Source organism: Salvelinus fontinalis, chromosome 9 (genome assembly GCF_029448725.1).
Source record: "Salvelinus fontinalis isolate EN_2023a chromosome 9, ASM2944872v1, whole genome shotgun sequence".
Lineage (NCBI taxonomy): Eukaryota > Metazoa > Chordata > Actinopteri > Salmoniformes > Salmonidae > Salvelinus > Salvelinus fontinalis.
The window spans coordinates 48,928,302-48,948,223 of NC_074673.1; the positions used below are offsets into that span (position 1 = coordinate 48,928,302).

General features: G+C 43.6%; 1 protein-coding gene across 1 annotated transcript in view; it reads left to right on the plus strand.

Moving 5' to 3' along the window:
* Positions 1–4,509: 4,509 nt before the first annotated feature.
* LOC129862744 (MOB kinase activator 2-like) overlaps positions 4,510–19,922 on the plus strand; it is an 88,808-nt gene continuing 73,395 nt past the window's right edge. The window contains exon 1 of the mRNA XM_055934672.1: positions 4,510–5,049. Coding sequence (XP_055790647.1) covers positions 5,033–5,049 — 17 coding nt within the window. The 5' untranslated portion in view covers positions 4,510–5,032. The remainder of the gene's footprint in view (positions 5,050–19,922) is intronic.

Below are 19,922 nucleotides of genomic sequence, written 5' to 3' on the forward strand. Positions count from 1 at the left end.
TGACTCCGCCTCTCAAAGAGCTGATTGGAGCACACCAGTGCAGTGACGCGTCAGTCAGCCAATCCCCTGATTCTGCCTACTGTTAACAGGGCTTCTATTCTCAATGTTCCCTCACTTGCCTGTGTTCAACCTTTATTTATAGAATCCTCAGGATCCAGGGGGGTGAGTGGTGGGGGGGGGGGGGGGGGGGGGGGGGGGAGATGGAGGGAAGGGGGGAGTGGGGAGAGAAAGGGGGAGTGGGCAGATACCAATGAGGCATTCACCATAAGTGGTGATGGTTTTTAGAACATCAGCGAGAGGGAGACAGAGAGAGGAAAAATTAGATGAAGAGAGGGACGGAGGGTGAAAAAGATAAGCACAGCACATCAGGAGAGCCATGGCAGAGAGGGTACAGATTGATCCTCTCCTACCAGGCTGTCGGGGATTCAGATTAATGGTGCATCCTCTGATGGAGAGAGCATGACTGGGAAGAGAACAGAGAGTATAAGAATAAAAAGAGATCATAAGAGCACTGTGTCCAAGGCAGACCTGAGTACTTGCCTATAGGCTTTAGCTCAAAAGGCTCACACAGGCTTCCAGTACGGTGCACAACAGAGATTCAAACCTAATCTGTACCTCATTAAGCAACAATAGTACAAGTATTCATCAGTGCAATGCTGTGTATGTATCATCTACATGTATCACCAGTGGTGGAAAAAGTACCCAATTGTCATCCTTGAGTAAAAGTCAAGATACCTTAACAGAAGTTGACTCAAGTAAAAGTCACCCAGTAAAATACTACTTGAGAAAAAGTCTAAAAGTATTTGGTTTTAAATATACTTAAGTAACAAAAGTACATGTAATTGCTCGAATCTACTTAAGTATCAAAAGCAAAAGTATAAATAATTTCTTATTCCTTATCTCAAGCCAACCAGACGGCACAATTTTCTTGTTTTATTATTTTATGGATAGCCAGGGGCACACTCCAACACTCAGACATAATTTACAAATTAAGCATTTGTGTTTAGTGATGCCGCCAGATCAGAGGCAGTAGCAATGACCAGGGATGTGTCCTGCTATGCATTCAAAATGTAATTAGTACTGTTGGGTGTCATGGAAAATGTATGGAGTAAAGAGTACATAATTTATTTTAGGGAGTAAAAGTTGTCAAAAATATAAATAGTAAAGTAAAGTACAGATACCCTAAAAAACGACTTAAGTAGTACTTTAAAGTATTTTTACTTAAGTACTTTACACCACTGTGTATCACAACAGAGTGTCAATTGCCACATATTTCAGTGCATAATGCATTACGTCCTAACTAACTGCATTCATTGTGATGCCTGTATTCAGTACACATGTCTGTATGATGTCATACTAATAAAGAATAAGTCATTTCTCTTTGCATAACTGAGATGGCAGCCATAGACTTAGATAGACAACTCTAGTGCCCAAAAGCCAAATTTAGCATGGGCAGCACAATTGAGGACTTTCACAATTTTGAAGTAGTCAACTGGGTGGGACTTCCTATGGGTTAAGGAAGGATCACATGATTCCATCCAGATAATCAGGGGGGATCAGACAATTAATTATACTTGTGAGCAAACATTCCATACGTGTAGGTAGTTGTAAATCACCAATCTTGGCTTTATACCTGCTCAAACAATACACTCCCGGTGGCAGTAGAAGTAGTAGAAGACGACAATCGACTACTTATTAAAAATGTAGATGGTCTTACTGTATGAAAGTGGTACTTCCTGTTGCCTTTTTTGGAGGCTTAGAATGGGCTTCAAATTTGCATAATCAAATTCATGAAAACACAATCATGTACAACCTGGACTCAGGGGTAGACGTAACATAGTAAATTCAAATCCGGGACACTCCAATTAGTATGATATGTTACATTTCGCAGGGTTGTAAAGTACTTAAGTAAAAATACTTTAAAGTACTACTTGAGTAATTTTTTGGTGTATCTGTACTTTACTTTACTATTTCTTTTTTGGATTACTTTTATGTTTACTTCACTACATTCCTAAAGAAAATGTTGTATTTTTTACTCGTAACGTTTTCCCTGAAAACCAAAAGCACTCGTTACATTTTGAATGCTTAGCAGGACAGGAAAATGGTCAAATTAACACATTTATCAAAAGAACACGTTGTCATCCCTACTGCCTCTGGTCTGGTGGACTCACTAAACACAAATGCATCATTTGTAAATAATGGCTGAGTGTTGGAGTGTGCCCCTGGCTATTCGTACATTTTTAAAACAAGAAAATGGTGCTGTCTGCTTTGCTTCATATAAGGAATTTTAAATTATTTATACTTTTACTTTTGATACTTAAGTATATTTTAGTAATTACATTTACTTTTGATACTTAAGTATATTTAAAATCAAATACTTTTAGACTTTTACTCAAATTGTATTTTGCTTACACTTTTACTTCAGTCATTTTCTATTAAGGTATTTATACTTTTACTCAAGTATGACAATTTGGGTACTTTTTCCAACACTGACATTTTGTTTGGTATGTATTCATTTGTGGATGTCCATCATCCATTTCGTATGATATGTTACAAATTACAATTCATACAATAGGGTGGCAGGTAGCCTAGAGGTTAAAAGCGTTAGGCCTAGCAACCAAAAGGTTGCTGTTTTGAATCCCTGAGCTGACTAGGTGAAAAGTCTATCGATGTGCCCTTGAGCAAGGAACTAACCCTAATTACTCCTGTAAGTCGCTCTGAATAAGAGTGTCTGCTAAATAACTTAAAAGGTAATACGTTACAAATTGTAATTCTTACAACATATGAATTTGCAAAACATATGATATGTTACGAATTCCAATTTCTTGTTGTCTAGGTGGCTAATGCTAATGTTAGCTAGGTGGTAAGAGTTAAGGTTAGCTAAGTCATTGCAAATTTGCTACAATTAGTTGTCCGTGATGAGATTCGAACATGCAAACTTCGGGTTGCTAGGCATGCACGTTATACTCCTCCCACCAGCTGTATGTCTATTTTTTGACACCATGCCGGTCTATAAATAAAAAACTATTTTTTTTGCATTTTCAAAAAGTACTTGCTGGCAACATTCAATCTAATTTAAAACGGCCTGTAACTAACGGGTTCTTAATAACGTCCAGTAAGTCCTCAGCTCAAGCAGGCACACTACGGCATGCATCAAGGCTACGGCATGCATCAAGGCTACGGCATGCATCAAGGCTACGGCATGCATCAAGGCTACGGCATGCATCAAGGCTACGGCATGCATCAAGGCTACGAAATGCATCAAGGCTACGGCATGCATCAAGGCTACGGCATGCATCAAGGCTACGGCATGCATCAAGGCTACGGCTTGCATCAAGGCTACGAAATGCATCAAGGCTACGGCATGCATCAAGGCTGCAGGAGTTGTAGTTCCATTGACCCTTTTCTAATTCGTCAAGTATTTTGATTAAATGCATTGGGTATGAGCAAATCAATACACAAATATGAATATAATTGTATATATATCCTAAATGACCGTGTTTCCATAAATGTGATTATATAAGCTTAAAGCCCATTCAAAAACAGTATGGGACTTGCAACGGTAACTACCCACTGGGCGCACACTGGTTGAATCAATGTTGTTTCCAAGTCATTTCTATTAAATTACGTTGATTTGACGTCTATGCCCAGTGGGTACTCTCATACAATATCAAAGATGGTGTATAAATTAAGATAGTTCACTCAGGCCGTTTACCATTAGACACCAATGCGATAGCAGCTGGGTCTGGTTTACTTAGTTCATAGACTTCCATTGAAACAGAAACATTTGTGAGTGGGATGTCTCCCTTCCTCTTCTGTCTCTAAACGTATGGCGCTGCTCGTCATCTCACAGCTTCCATAATGGGACAGATACAAAATTGCGTCTTCTATCTAAGTCTATGGAAGCAAGTTGAAGGAAAATTGGTTTTCTTAGAACTACATATCCCATTGGTTTCCAGATCTCTGCGTGTGACGTAACACCACGCAGACAAACGAGGAAGGGGCTCGGTTGGACCCATAGAGATAGTTAGAAGACACAACATTGTATCTGTCCCACTTGGCATCTGTGAGAGCATGGGTAGCGCCATTGAGTCCCTCTACATTTTGAAGTAGTCAATTTTATTCTTCTACTACTTCTATGGTTGGTAAACAAACTGAAAGGGTGCAAACTGCCACCCAGAGTGTGCTGTTTGAACAGGCATAAAGCCAAGGTTGACAATTTACTGCCATTTGGAGTTATGGAATGTTTGCTCACAAGTATAATTCATTGGCTGATCGTTCCTGATGATGTGGATGCAATTATGTGATCCTTCCATAACCCATTGGAAGTCCCACCCAGCTGACTAACATTACTTCAAAAGTGTGAAATTCCTGAATTGCTCTGCTCATTCTCAGTCATTGTAAATAAGAATGTATTATTAACTGACTTGCCTAGTTAAACGAATACATTCTAAAACTGCTTTTGGGCACCAGAGTCCTCTATCTATCTCTATGGTCGGATCTGTGTTTACTTCCGGATTTCGTTCGCAGCAGCTGAAGATTGCTAGCGGTTTGAGCTCCAGAGCTAATACAGTACAAGGATTCATGACAGAGTGTTGTTAGCTAGACTAGTGGCATCGCAAGACTCGATTCATTCGGTCCTGCAGTCTGCGAAGGACATTCGACACGCCAGCGTACGGGGACGTAAAGCGAAGCCCCAGCAGGATACCTCGCTGACTGGAAATTGGACCGAGACTTTTGCCCGCTCTTCTCCGAGCTCAAAGTCACTCAATGCTGCGCTCCTCTCACTCAGCGCAGCATCAGGGCTCCGACTAGGTAGTTAGCTGTTCATGTTCTTATAGTTATCTAGGCTCAGGTTAAAAACAAGGACATCAGCGATACGTTTTTGACATTTGACGACCGAATTAAGCACAGGGAGAAACCGATCCACGAAGAGTCGGGGCCAGGCGGGGAAGCGAGGGGTGCCCGGATAAAGTAGGGGGTCGCCTCCAGCAGCCTTGGCGGATTTATCCCTACCCTTGTTACAAACATCATGGATTGGTTAATGGGGTGAGTACAGCTACCCCTTTCCCGTTGACAGCACATAACGCTACAGTACCAGTTACTAATCTCTTTTGTGGCTGGTAATATTTGACAGCTACAAAACAAACGATGTTTAGCTCTTTTACTATCAGAAAATGCACGATAAATAATACTATTATGGTGGTAATGACTCCTCTTTCCCCTGGATGGCTAGCTACCTAAGTACTGTAGATATCATATCATGGCATGTTCTCATTTTTGGCCAACGCGGTAACATTAACCGGCGAGACGCTATTTTGAGCATCCGGTGCAGTGTGGCCTGACGTTGCACAGCAAGTGGCCAAGAAGATTAGGTCTTGAAAATGTATTTCTATAGAAGCCCGTCACGCAGGCTATACTAACGTTAGCTAGCTAACTAGTTAGATATCTAGTTTTCAGGTAGCTAGATTTATCGGACTAGCCGTGTTCTGTGTAACGTTATTTCCCTCGCAAGGTGCATTGTTTGGCTAACGTCTCGATCAGATTTCAACATGGAAGCAAGTGAACTATTTAGCCAGCTAGGTTTTTGCTTGTTACGTTGACTTCGTCTTCACTGTAAATTGGCTAGTTAGGTAACAAGTTAGCGGTAGCTAGAGGGCTAGCTGGCGGCACACAGGCACGGTGACTTGTGCGGATTTTGTTACGTTTTCGTACGAGTCTAAATAACATGTTCTAGCTACAATGTATCATATTTTGGCTGAGCAAATACATTTTAGAGGTTATCATGACGGTGTAGTTTGTTTAGGTCAATTGTGTTGTAACTAAAGGCATGCCAGGTGTGTGGCGACGTCATCGTGGGAATTGACACCTCGCTGCGAATGCGATGCTGACCTGTCACTTTATTTTCTGGGTGACACTTCCGCCTTTAGAGTTCTAGCTCTGAAGAGGGGACTTGTATATCTTGTAGCTTGTTTGATAATGGATTGTAGAGTTGTAGCTCAGTTTATGGCTTGGTTTTTGACAGGTCACTGCTCATGTATCATCTGTAGGGGTAGGGAGGGAGAGATTGTGAATGTATTATACTTCCATGCCCAGTCCTGTCTTTCCATCATGACGTGAGACTTTGCAAGACAAGTGTATTCTCCCATTGGGGTCGTTCCATGTAATTTCAGCAAGCCATGATACCGTCTCAGATTGTTCTGAAATTGTTTCTGGATTTGGAAACGTGTAAGATAAGAATTGGGGAAACATTATTTAAATGAAATACCACATGAAGCGTGAAAATGCTTAATATATGTACCATGGACTTGCTTTGGATTTGTGACACACACTAAAAAGTTAGCATTTGAAACAGTGGCCAGGTAAACAAACAAAGCATGGGTTGCTGTCATACCTGGTCCATGGAAAACCAATATGTAATTTTGGTGAACTATCCCTTTAACGTTTGGTATTCTTTAAAAAAATTATCTAATAGCATGAACACCACCACCTAGTGGTCAGAACCTCGTGATGTAGGGTGGGACATAACAACACCTTCAATAACGAGGTTTCCATTCAACCTTTTAATGTGAGTAATGTTGGATAAAAAATTTCTAGTAGGAAAATGTGCATATAGTTTTATGCATGAGAATCTGTCTCCAATTGGATGGAAACCTAGCTATATACTAATTTCTCTGAACATGGGGAAAAAACATCACCAAATTCATTGAGAATACATTACATAGGATGAAGAAACAGTACTCCAAGCCGCTGCTCCATACTACTTGTCAAACATAGAGAACCCTATACTCGTTGTTGATGTGGGATTGGCATAGAGTGTGAGGAATCCATGGAATGATAATCTTATTTTTTTAACAACAAATTATTTCAGAAAAATTTGAAATGGCTGGTGTCAATCCTCTTTCTTGTGTTTTTTGAGGTGGAACGATCCATTGGCCTTATTTGTTTCTTGACTACAGATTTTGTTTCCTGACTTAGTCACACAATATTTACAATGCAAACCCTGGTGAATCAGGCAAGGGCAGAGTCTGATTCATATTTGCATGCAAAGAGAGGAGAGTAATGAAAATGTAATTGACAACTTTGCAATGGCGTGATAAGCTCAGAATATATGCACGTGATTAGCAGACAAACGCATTTGCCTGTTTGTGAACTCACTCAAGGAGTGCATCAGCTCGTGTAGATTATCGACCTCTCATTGAACTCTTAGCCTAACTGCCAGTCACTTGCTGTGTGTTTTTATAATGTTAACCCTCCTGTATTTTCTGGTATTATTTTAATCTGTCGCAGCTTCATTCTGTGTAGAAGAGGTCAATGTATTGTCACGCGGCATATCGAAGTAGATTTGAAAGAGCTCGTCTGTCTGTCCGTCCGTCTACTATTTGTGAGTGAGCTTATGGAGAGATCAGTGCTCCGTCTTCATACAGACACACAGCTTGTCTCACTGTCTGCCTGTCTTGTGGTCCTGGGCCACCACTGATATCATTTCCCAGGCAGGATCTAGAACACAGCACAGGAACAGAACACTTCCTTTGTCTGCCCCGGCAGTGTCAAGGCAGGAGTCCCCACTGAAAGGTGTGCCGCCCTAGCCCAGCCACTCAGTCAGTGTGAGGGCAGAGGAAGGGGTGGAGGCCTGCTGTTTGGGTGGTTTTCCTCCGCTTGACATTCTGGCTGAGAGATAACAACAAGGCAGTCACCGCCCCATTGGAATCCCTGCCAAAATATGAACCAGGCACCGGCTTCGACTAATTGGTTTTTATCTGACATTCGTCGAAAAATATTTATATCTCTCACCCCCTATGCTTCTCACTCACTGCAATTTGTTCGCTCTCTCTTTTTCCTGAAGTCTGCGATCAGCTCTTTTGTTTTGTTAACGCTGAGTAAGAGGTTATTTTCCTGGCACCACCCTCCCAGGGCCCTCACCTCCTCCCTGTAGGCTGTTTTGTCATTGTTGGTAATCAGGCCTACTACTGTTGTGTTGTCTGCAAACTTGATGATTGAGTTGGAGGTGTGTGTTGCCACGCAGTCATGGCTGAACAGAGAGTACAGGAGGGGGCTGAGCATGCACCCTTGTGGGTCCCCTGTGTTGAGGATCAGCGAAGTGGAGGTGTTGTTTCCTACCTTCACCACCTGGGGGTGGCCCGTCAGGAAGTCCAGGACCCAGTTGCACAGTGTGTGATTCAGATCCTGGGCCCCAAGCTTAATGATGGGCTTGGAGGGTACTATGGCGTTGAATGCTGAGCTATAGCTGCTGGTGTGTGTGCGAGACCTGAGTGCATGCAAAGCCTCTTTGCCCTTGTCCAGAGTGCGTCACTCCTGAGAGTGGAGTCCTGAATGAGTTAACCAAGCGTGTAATCACTCTGAATACAGACGATGCAGGGTGAAGGATGACGCAGCCACAATGAATGGAGGGATGACATAGAGAAGACGATAGGACCAGGACTGATGGATAGAGGGAGGGAAAGAGTAATAGATGGTGACGGGGCAATATGTCCCTAACTGATAAGGTAGAGAAGGAAGGAAGGCGAGAAGGACCCACAGACAGATGGAGGAGCGATGGCGTGAAGGAGAGGGGGTGCTATGGGAGCTGCTCTTGGGATTATGATACAGGGATGAAAAGCTTAATGATGCCGGGAATGATGGGATGGAGGGAGGTGCCCAGAGAGACTGGTGGAGGGAGGAAGAGGGTGAAAAGGGAACCCATGATGGGATCACTTGATGAAGAGAAGGTTGACAGGACCATGACTGGTGGAGGAAGGGAAAGGATGGATAGAGAAGAGACAATGTGCGAGTTGCTGATGCAGGCCTCGACATTAATGCTTGTCCTCTTGTATTTTATTTAGCCTTTTATTTAACTAGGCAAGTCCGTTAAGAACAAATTCTTATTTACAATGATGGCCTACCAAAAGGCAAAAGGCCTTCCGCGGGAACGGGAGCTGGGGTTACAAATCTAGGACAAAACACACATCACGACAAGGGAGACGCCCCAACACTACGTAAAGAGAGACCTATGACGACAGCACAGCATGGCAGCAACACATGACAACAACACGGTAGCAACACAACATGGCAGCAGCACAACATGGTAGCAGCATAAAACATGGTACAAACATTATTGGGTATTGACATCAGCACAAAGGGCAAGAAGGTAGAGACATCCATACATCGTGCGAAGCAGCAACACGTGTCAGTGTCAATGATTGAGTCTTTGAATGAAGAGATGGAGATAAAACTGTCCAGTTTGAGTGTTTTGGGGGGGGGGGGGGGGTTTGCAGCTCGTTCCAGTCGCTAGCTGGATACTTTAAATACTTTCAAAAATAGTCGGACAAGAAGAATATACACTACGTTAACAAAAGTATGTGGACACCTGCTCATCGAACATCTCATTCCAAAATCATGGGCATTAATATGGAGTAGCCCCCCCTTGCTGCTTTACATGTCTCCACTCTTCTGGGAAGGCTTTCCACTAGATGTTGGAACTTTGCGGGGTCTTGCGTCCATTCAGCCACTAGCATTAGTGTGTGTGTGTGCGGTTAAGTTTTCCAATAATCACAATAAACAAACAATTACTCCAGAGAGGCCAACATTGGAATAATATTTAAATACATTTTTCATGTACGTACATAAAAAAGCATTAATGTCAAAATGTAGGTGATATGCATACTGGGTAGAGACTCCTGTCCAAACAAATGCTGAAATGTTTGAGCCGCCAGAAAATGTAGCCAAACTTTAATTACATAAATATAGGCTTAACGCCAGTCATGTTTGACAATTACCATCTACAGTCTTTATACTGTCAACATAAAGTGGCTTCAGAAACTATTCATACCCCTTGACTTATTTTATTTAACCCTTTATTTTACCAGGTAAGTTGACTTAGAAAACATTTTTATTTAAGGCAACAGCCCAGGGAATAGTTACAGGGATAAATGAGCCAATTGGAAGCTTTGATGATTAGGTGACCATGATGGTATGAGGGCCAGATTGGGAATTTAGCCAGGACACCGGGGTTAACACCCCTACTCTTACGATAAGTGCCATGGGATCTTTAGTGACCACAGAGAGTCAGGACACCCATTTAACGTCCCAGCCGGAAGACTGCATCCTACACAGGGCAATGTCCCCAGTCACTGCCCTGGGATGTTGTTGTTTTTTAGACCAGAGGAAAGAGTGCCTCCTACTGGCCCTCCAACACCACTTACAGCAGCATCTGGTCGCCCATCCAGGGACCGACCAGGACCAACCCTGCTTAACTTAAGAGGCAAGCCACCAGTGGGATGCGGGGTGGGTATAGCTCGTTCTAGTAATCATCAAGTTGCTTAAGGTAGGCACTTCAAAGCAACGTAGCTAGCCAACTAAGATCTGTTTATCTATAATCTTGTTTCACTAGGGCTGTGACGTTCATAGAATTTTTGGTAATGTTTTTTGGGTCAAGCAAATTACCACGGGCACAGTTTAACCGTTCAAATTGCAAAATGAAGGCAAATATTCTCTCTCCTGCTGTGCTGCTGACTGTAGCAGTTGCCCCATAGAAATAGAATGAATAGAAAGGGTGTCTCCATTCAAGTCAATGACGGCATAATCGGTAGACTGTCAGACATTTTGAGTGTGCCCATGCCAGGAAGTAAAATGCAGGAAGTATACCCTTCAATCTGTGCTGTGATTTGTTGAATCAACTCGACTGACATTACAAAAAATACATTCCATGGCATGAGCCACATCAGTTGGCCTCATTTGAGTGAGCATTGTACATTACCATGGCAATCCAGCATCAGTTGATGGAACATTTCAAAATACCATGGAAATGATTGCATCACAGTCAGCCATTGTGAGTTTACCAGTCAAATTGCCAGGGTTAGAGCTTCCAAGCCCGTTCTATTCATTCTATTTCTAAGAGTGGCCCGCTCTCTGCCATTGTGTTGCCAAGCAACACAGTAAACAATCTATCACGCAGCGGTCATGCCTCTGGGTCATACAGACTTGATATTCGCTAGCCTAGCTGATTTTAACTTTGTTTTTTAGAAATTCACTTTCGCTTATAAATGTCCACACTCACCAAGAATGACATTGGGTAGTTTATTTCAGCGCACAGAAGCAAGTTTTCTGGTTGGATTTGAAATCATTTTTACAACTTTACAAACGGGAGAAATATGTGCACTGTAGCTGGTATAGTCTTTGATATCCCAGGCCTCGGAGCATCGTTAACGCGTGGAGATTGCTCACTTTGATCCAATTATGATCAATTATTATATTCTAATTATTATTATGATCAATTATTATATTCTAATTATTATTATGATCAATTATGATCAATTATTATATTCTAATTATTATTATGATCAATTATGATCAATTATTATATTCTAATTATTATTATGATCAATTATGATCAATTATTATATTCTAATTATTATTATGATCAATTATGATCATATGTATTGCTTGCTATTTTATATTTGTGTGTTATTCTACTTTTTTTTAAACATTTACATTCTGACAATTCATAACGATATTCTACTTGTCCAACAATTGTATTTACCTGTCCTGGAGCCCTGGTGCGTGTCCATCTGGGTGCGGCAGGTAGCCTGGCGTGTAGGAGCCGTGACGTGGATGTCCATTTTAAGGTAGCCCCCCCCCCCCCCCTCTGAAGACACATTTTGGTTGAAAGCATTCAGTTGTGCAACTGACTAGGTATCCCCTTTTCCCTTCACTTTCTACTTCTAGTGTGCAACAGCTTGTTGTCAAGACCTTCACACGGTTGGCAGACGATTGGGGTTTCGGTGTGTTGTATTCTTGTGTATGTTGGTCCCATGACTTTGGAGCCAGGTGAACTCATTGCTGAGGGTTCAATAGGACGTTAAATGACCGGGGAGCTGAACAGCAACGCCTACATGTCTTTTCCCGCTGGGGGAAACAGGCGGGCGCTACAGATGTTTAATCCCTCCTGCTTTTCAATGATGGATTGGTAATACACGATGGAGAGAGAGAGAGAGAAATGACAACTGCTAGACAAAGCGGTGTTGGCTTTAGAGTGCATGACCTTAACAATGGCTGTTTTTGAGTGCAGGTGGTGGATAGAACACAGGCTATATGTCAGCCTGCTCAGACAAACATGGAGACTGTTGATGAAAAAGAGCGCCGCCAACTGGTGGTGGTCCCCGAAAGTGGTGCCGGCGCCTCTGTTCGAAGGCGTGGTAATGAGCGAACACACTTAATTAAGACACACACACACACCAATTTAGCAGGAGGGGATGAGTCAAAGTGGTTACCTACAAGATAAAAACAAGAATATGTAACAGTGCTAAGCTAACGATGGTTTAAGCAATAAACACGTTTTGGCTGATGCAGGGGAATAGCAGTAGGGCCTATACATTGTAGCAACTGATGTAGTAGCAAGGAAATGGAAGCATACATAATGGCTAGGCGAACCGAACGAGTGTGCTTACATAGTCCCGTAAAAGACATTCGCTTGGAAAAAACAGGAAAAAAGTGGCAATAGTACTGTTTGTCCGTTTTGAGACACCATAGCCAGTATACGCTTCCTCAAAATAGTCAGAATTGAGCTAATATAACTCAGGAAATCTGTCATTAAGTTTGACATTTTTGCCAAGGTCTTAGTCGCACAATTTTACATCTAACTAAGTGGTTCGGTGCAGTATTTCTCAATTACAAAATTGCATTAAAACGAGTCGTCTCTTGTTCAATAACGACAAATACTTTACTGAAGATTCCCTACTGTTGACCAATCACAGACGAAGGGTCGTAGACTTTGGCTACAGACTTAAGTTTGCCTCCCAAAAAAATGTGCACGTGTGTGTGCCAGAACCCTCACCGAAGTCCTAAACGAACAAAATGGCACCATAATATATGCACAAACTCTTCCGAACACTTTCACCTGGGAAGCATGCCGAACGCCTCAAGGTGTTAGCGTAGGCTAACGGGTTACACCAAGAACATAAGGGCAATGAACATAGCAGACTATATACAAAGCAACCAATCTGATTGTCTAGGGCCAGAGCTGTGAGAGGCCAGTTTATGGCCCCCATAACCTGCCAAGCTCCATAGGGGCAAGGGATCCCCCTACTGCAAGAGTTAGAATGTCAGTTTGTGAGACCGTGTCCCAGGGCCAGAGAGAGTGACTGTGACAGGGTTTTCTACAGTTGATCCTATCTCCATAGTCTCTTAAGAAAATAGGGGGGGAAATGCTCCAAATAGCATCAAACATTTCACAAACTCTGGCTCCACGTGGCCTAAGGAAGGTTTGATCGGACTGGGCTTGTACATGCGATCCCTCCCTTGTTAGACTCAGGGCTTGTTAGGCCGAATCACCGGCGGGCAACCATGTCCTTTTGGGACGAGCAGTAGATGTAATGAAAAGCGCTATATAAAATACAAGCACAATGTCAGTCGCTTTAAATTCAAAACAAATGAACAAAACATTTTTAGGGGTCTGCAGTTCATGAGCGACGGTCTTCCACCGCTTTCGATGCTAGGTAGTTCGAACAAGTCGCATGTTCGATCGGAGGGAGCCTAGACGGTACAGCCAGGCCATCTGACAAACAGGCCACAGAGCTCTTCATCGGGGCACCTCGTCATCTTCGATGTTCAGAGCACTTCCTTTGTAGGGTAGGCAGGATCGCCCACTCCTGAAATGCAGCACCCACCTGGGCAACGCTTCGGCCACTGTAAAAGAACCAGTAAGACCACACCTCAGCAGTAGTCCGGTGAAAGCCCCCCCCCCCCCCCCCCCCCCCCCCCCCCCTCACACCGCAGTCCACTTCCCTCTGAAACAGGGCTGGTGGCCAAAAAAGCCAATGCTTGTTTACATGGTGTTACTGCATCATTCAAATGGGCAGCAGAGATGGCTGGAGGGGAGATTCATAGAGCTAGATATGAACTCGCATCACACACAGGGATAGCCATGGTTATTTACTGTGTGTCACGCCATAGTCACGCACAGCCAAGTGTGTGTGTGTGTGGATGTCTACATTGTGTGTTTTTTTTATAAACATGAGTAGGCATTGGCCTATACCAATGTGTGTGTTATTTTATTTGTGTGTGTCTGAGTAGTACTACTCCTTTCTACCCCTGACTCACACTGTAACTACATGTGCTGGTACATTTCATAGCAGCTGTCATTTGCTTGTTAGCGGCCATGTCCTCATCTCAACCCATCTCTCACTCACACACATACACACACACTTTAAAAAAACTTTATTTGAATCCACCAATCAAATTAACAAAAAAAAGGATCCAAAATATTTCAAAGGTCCCTGTGTGCTTGGCACTCAAGGGTACAGAAAGCACCCCCCTTCTCCGAACAGCTAGGCTGCTCACGATGGCTGAATCAGAGCAGTACCTAGCCAACTGCTTTGTCCTAGTTTTTATCAGGCACACAATCTGGAGGCCACGCACTGCAAGCCTGTGAACGTGGCCGAGACTGCCGAATAGCAGCGCCACCAGCATTCACCTCCACCCGAGGCTGTCCCAGCGTGCCACGAGGGACTGGTATTTTAAGCAGCCTCTCTGCAAAGGTCTGCTCCATGTAGCCGTCCAATGAGAAGCCCACTTCCAAAATAAGCCCCGCCCCCCCACAACAACAATATCTTGTGTAGTTGGCACACAGGAAACATATCAACATCAAACCAGCTTCCCCTTACACAATAATGTTCATGCATGTGTACTGTTGGTGAGACCACTTGTCTCACCTCGCTGGCTGTCAGGTCAACACGGCGGTCATGTCTAGCAATGTACAAATCCTTGTATGAACAGCAGCCGTTCACAACATGGACAATGGACTCCATTACATTTGACTCGTGTAGAATACAACATGGGTCATGGTTTGCAGGGTACCAGAGTGCTAGGTTCTATTTTGTTGGTAGAACGCGCAGTCTCGCCTTAACAGTAAAAGGTGAGAATGTCCTCTCCAACGGAAGCATTCTGGCACATAGAATGGGAGACAGAGTGGTCAGCACAGTCCAGAGCAGCGAGTTTTGCCTCAGGCCAGTCCAGTTTTGCAGTAGCTGCATATCCGTCTGATTAACATAGGAGCGTGGTCCTGGATGTAGGATGGGATGTTCCGTCGTGGGTGACCGAAGCCTCCACGACAACACAGCGATCTGCAACTGTATCAGAGGCAGTCGCTGGCTCAGTTTGCATATCAGTCCGTGTCCACCTGAGCTCCTCTCCAGTCCGGTTGCTCAGGTCATTGAAGTCCGGCCTGTCTGTCAGACTCCAAAGCCTGCAGCACGAGTTAATGATTTAAACTGATTTAATGAGCCATTTGCAGTTTCCCTGTACCGGCCGTGTGTACTTAGACTCGCATGGCATAATCTTTGAAACAAACATATGCTACTGGCAGGATCAACCAGGTAGGGTTAGTCTGTAAGCACATACGCACGCACACACACACACACACACACATACTCCGTGGTAGAGAACAACTGATTATCGGTCTGGCTGATATGTTTTGCCTTTCCTTGACTACCGGCACAGCCGATATCTGCTGTGTAAAGCGAGCACACTTGTGTCAAATTGTTGCAAGTCGACGAGGAACTTCTGGCTGGACTGCATCTAGTTAGCTACCAACTCATGCTACAGCACGTTACAAAACAAGATACTGGTAACTTGCAAGCTACGGGTTAGTGTCCTGCTCCTTTACCCAGTTTATAAAGAGCTTTACCATTCCCAAAACAATATTACCATGTATAGTATTTCATTTGGTAAAAACAAAGTCAAGTTAATTGATTTTAAAATTGATTCTGGGAAATTGTCATCAAAATGTTCAAATTTAATGATATTGAATATCGGCCTCCTTGACTCCCAAAAATCGTCCCCAAAAAATGAAATCACAGTGGTTCTTTATGCAGTGGCACTGTGTTAGACCAGGTAAATGAGTTTCCTTTGCTAGAGCCAGGGTTGGGGCCAATTCCATTTCAATTCCAGTCAATTCAGAAAGAATGCTGAAATTCCAATTCTCCTCAATACTTTTAAAATGAGTAACGTTTCAAATTGGAATTGGAATTTGGTTTACTTTTATAAATTGACTGGAATTAAAATTGCACTGACCCCCCCCCAAACCCTGGTTAGAGCTGAAGATATTGGCTAGAGAAAAAAACACTTTAAAATTTCTGGCAAACAAACCCAATCCTTTCAAAATGTAACAAACCATACAACTCACCGTTAGTCTTGGCGTAATTCCTTTATGGTGGAATTGATACATCGGATATTTTTGTCTCGCTGTCGCCGCATTCTCCTGGCTGGCTGGAGCAGGGACTAACAGAACATCGCTTTGCCCGGATTTGAGTCGACTACCTTTCTACGGCGCTCTCTCTGTTTCCACAATGTTCTTTTACCCTCTTTAAAAAAAATCTTTACTAGGCTTGTTCTAGTATGCTGTGGCTCCTACTCGCCAGGCCCTTGTCTATGAGGGGGTCCGGATGTCTTAAGTCAGGGGTTCCCAAACTTGTTTTGGACTAATCAAGTCTCGGCCCCTGCGAAATAACGTTTTAAAGGTCCCCCTCTTGGCATCCGAGAGAACATTTTGTTGAAATGTCTTGAGTCAATAAGTATTGAACCTCTTTGTTATGGCAAGCCTAAGTAAGTTAAGGAGTAATAATTAGCTTATCAAGGTGCTTAGGTTGCATGGACTCACTCTGTGTGCAATAATAGTGTTTGACGCATTTTTTTTTAATGACTACCTCATCTCTGTACCCCCACAATTATCTGTAGGGTCCCTCAGTTGAGCAGTGGATTTCAAACACAGATTCAACCACAGACCAGGGAGGTTTTCCAATGCCTTGCGAAGAAGGGCAACAAAAAAAGAAGCAGACATTTCAATATCCCTTTGAGCATGGTGTACTATTAATTACACGTTGGATGCTGTATCAATACACCCTGGTCACTACAAAGATACAGGCGTCCTTCCTATCTCAGTTGCCAGAGAGGAAGGAAACTGCTCAGGGATTTCACCATGAAGCCAATGGTGACATTAATACAGTTAGAGTTTGTCTGTGATAGGACAAAACTGAGGATGGATACACATTGTAGTTACTCCACAATACTAACCTAAATGACAGAGTGAAAAGAAGGAAGCCTGTGCAGAATTATTTTTATTCCAAAACATGCATCCTGTCACAAAAGTAATACAGCAAAAAATGTGGCAAAGCAATTTTTGTCCCGAATACAAAGTGTTTTATGTTTGGGGCAAATCCAATACATTCTTGCCATATTTTCAAACATAGTGGTGACTGCATCATGTTATGGGTGTGCTTGAAAGGACTGGGGAGTTCACTCGTGGGTGTGAATAATTATGTACATTTGATTATCTTTGTTGTATTTTCAATTTACATTTCTAAAAACGTTTGCATTTTGTCATTATGGGGTATTGTGTATAGTTGGGGAGGGGGGAAAAATCAATTTAATCTATTTTGAATTCAGCATGAATACTTTCTGATGGCACTGTCATTTCTTGCAATTCTACACATTTTACCATGGGGCAGAGAAAATTAGCAGTTTTTAAAGCTGAAATTACAGTGCATTTATGTTCAAAACAAAATTTTTGGGCAATACAAGAAAATATGTATTATTGTGGGCGTACTGTGTATACCAAAATCCCTGTGAGCCTTACAGGCCAATGTTGTGCATCTCTAAGAGTTAAAAACATAAGGCTTGATAATATTACAGTGCATTGCACCCTCTCAACTTATTCCACAGATCTCTTGTCCATAATAGGTTTTGTCTATTACTTGCCATATTCATTTCAAATCTGTCCGCGGACCCCACTTTGGGAAACCCCTGTCTTCAATTCTAATATCCCCATAACGGATTTATCTGAGGCTCTAGAACACAGCTTACCGTAAGACCTGTCTAGCAAGGAGCCTTTACAACCTTCAACACGCACAGGAACACGAACACAGGTCTGTGCGCGTCTGAGGGAGCGCTACTGTTGACTTGATCTACATAGACCGTTCGTGCTCTCCGTAGAATGCTCTCGATTTGAACCAGGCAGCTCCCTCTTGCCCCGCACTTCAATGTTGTCTGTGGAATTTCTGGGCAAATGCTATGTGTGTAGTTGGTGAGTGTCCACGGGGAAGGCCCTGCCTGGTCTGTAGTGTTTGGTTCATTTAGGGAAACTGCTCTAAGGGCTGCTCAGAACAGACACATGTTTATCCCGAAACGGGCCTCAGTCACCCTCTTTATTCATCGCGCTTGTTCTCCTCTCTCTCTCTCTCTCTCTCTCTCTCTCTGTCTCTCTCTCTCTCAACACTGATGTGTGGAGACATGTGCGTGCTTGGCTTCTGTCGATGCTGAGCTTCTCAGGCTTGCTGAGCAGAGGACAGAGAACACAGGGCCAACCCAACCATGTCAAGCCAAGGTGAACAGGCGCTAACATGTCCGTATAGCAACTCGAGGCTAGCTAGCGTAGCTGGGGTTCGCCAGGGGCAACTAGGGGTTAGCTAGCATAGCTGGGGTTCGCCAGGGGCAACTAGGGGTTAGCTAGCATAGCTGGGGTTCGCCAGGGGCAACTAGGGGTTAGCTAGCGTAGCTGGGGTTCGCCAGGGGCATCTAGGGGTTAGCTAGCATAGCTGGGGTTAGCCAGGGCAACTAGGGGCTAGCTAGCAGTGCTGGGGTTAACAGGGGAGGAGACAAAGAGGGGAATGGTCTCATTTGGGAAGGCTGTAAATGGGCACGCCCTTCTCTGCCAGCTCTCCTCTCCCCCTCATGTGCAGCTACTTCATTAAATATCAGTCTAGTGGCTTTGACTTGGTTCTGCTGCAGACAACATGGTTCTTCATTAGTCCTGTTGTCGTTTTGGGACATTGAGACGTTGCATGCATTTTCCCTCATGAGCGAGGCATCACTTTTAGGGCATCTGACACTAGTGATGGCACGAAAAGAACAGGCCAGTCTGTGTGCCACAGCAGAGGCTGATGGGCAGCCTTTCCTTCAAAGCAACAAAAAAACCTGCTTCAAAATGAATTCATCTGCACGTTGCAAGTACAGAAATGGTTTTGCTCAGTGGGAAATGAATATCCAGCTGGTGACAACTGTTTGTGACGGCAGCTAGGTGTGCTTATTATTTCTGACGCTATGTCCTGGGAGTCCCTATGATCTGTAGAAGAACCCCGTACATTCTAACGACTCTTGTGTTAGCTAGTGAGCGCCATAGAGCGAAACATGTCACACGGGCGTGTTCTTGGGGGCCTCCGCTTTTCACAGATGGCTTTTAATAGTTCCTAGCTCAAACCGTTCGGACTCAGCCAACGTTTTTTGTCAAAAAGACCCGGCCTCGGGGCCACTTCAGGATCCGCCCTCGTCTCGCAAACACCGCTCTACCTCAGCCCCCGTTAATCACACGGACTAATGGTTTGCGAATGAAATAGACGAATCCAACGGTACAACCCAGGAGTCTGTAGCTCAAGCACGCAATGTTTTAAAAGAGGTTAGAAGTCCTAAATCACGCGGGGACACAACGGTGGGAGTCATTGGGTTAAGCTAGCTACAGCAAGCTGCCCTCCGTTATCACAGTGCAGTCATTTTGCACAGAAGTGTGTTTGTTGTAGCAGAAACCGAGGAAGGGTTATGAGTAAAGCTTTGACCCCTGTGACCCCAGGCCTAGATACTGTGTGATGTGTAGCTGCATAGAAAAGCATAAGATTCTATTGGGCCCTTCTCTGAGGTAAATTAGCCAAGGAGAGAGACACACACACTCTACACTCTCTGTGGTCTAGAGACCTTTCCCTTTCTCTTTCCCGCTCAGACAGGGTGAGGCCAAGCGATGAAAGTGATACCAGAATGACTTTGCTCTCTTAGCTTTTACTGAATATGCATATGTGTGTGTGTGTGTGTGTGTGTGTGTGTGTTCTGGTACTATGGGCTATTGGTTCGCTTATACTGCAACTCCCTCTGTTTCAGTGTTT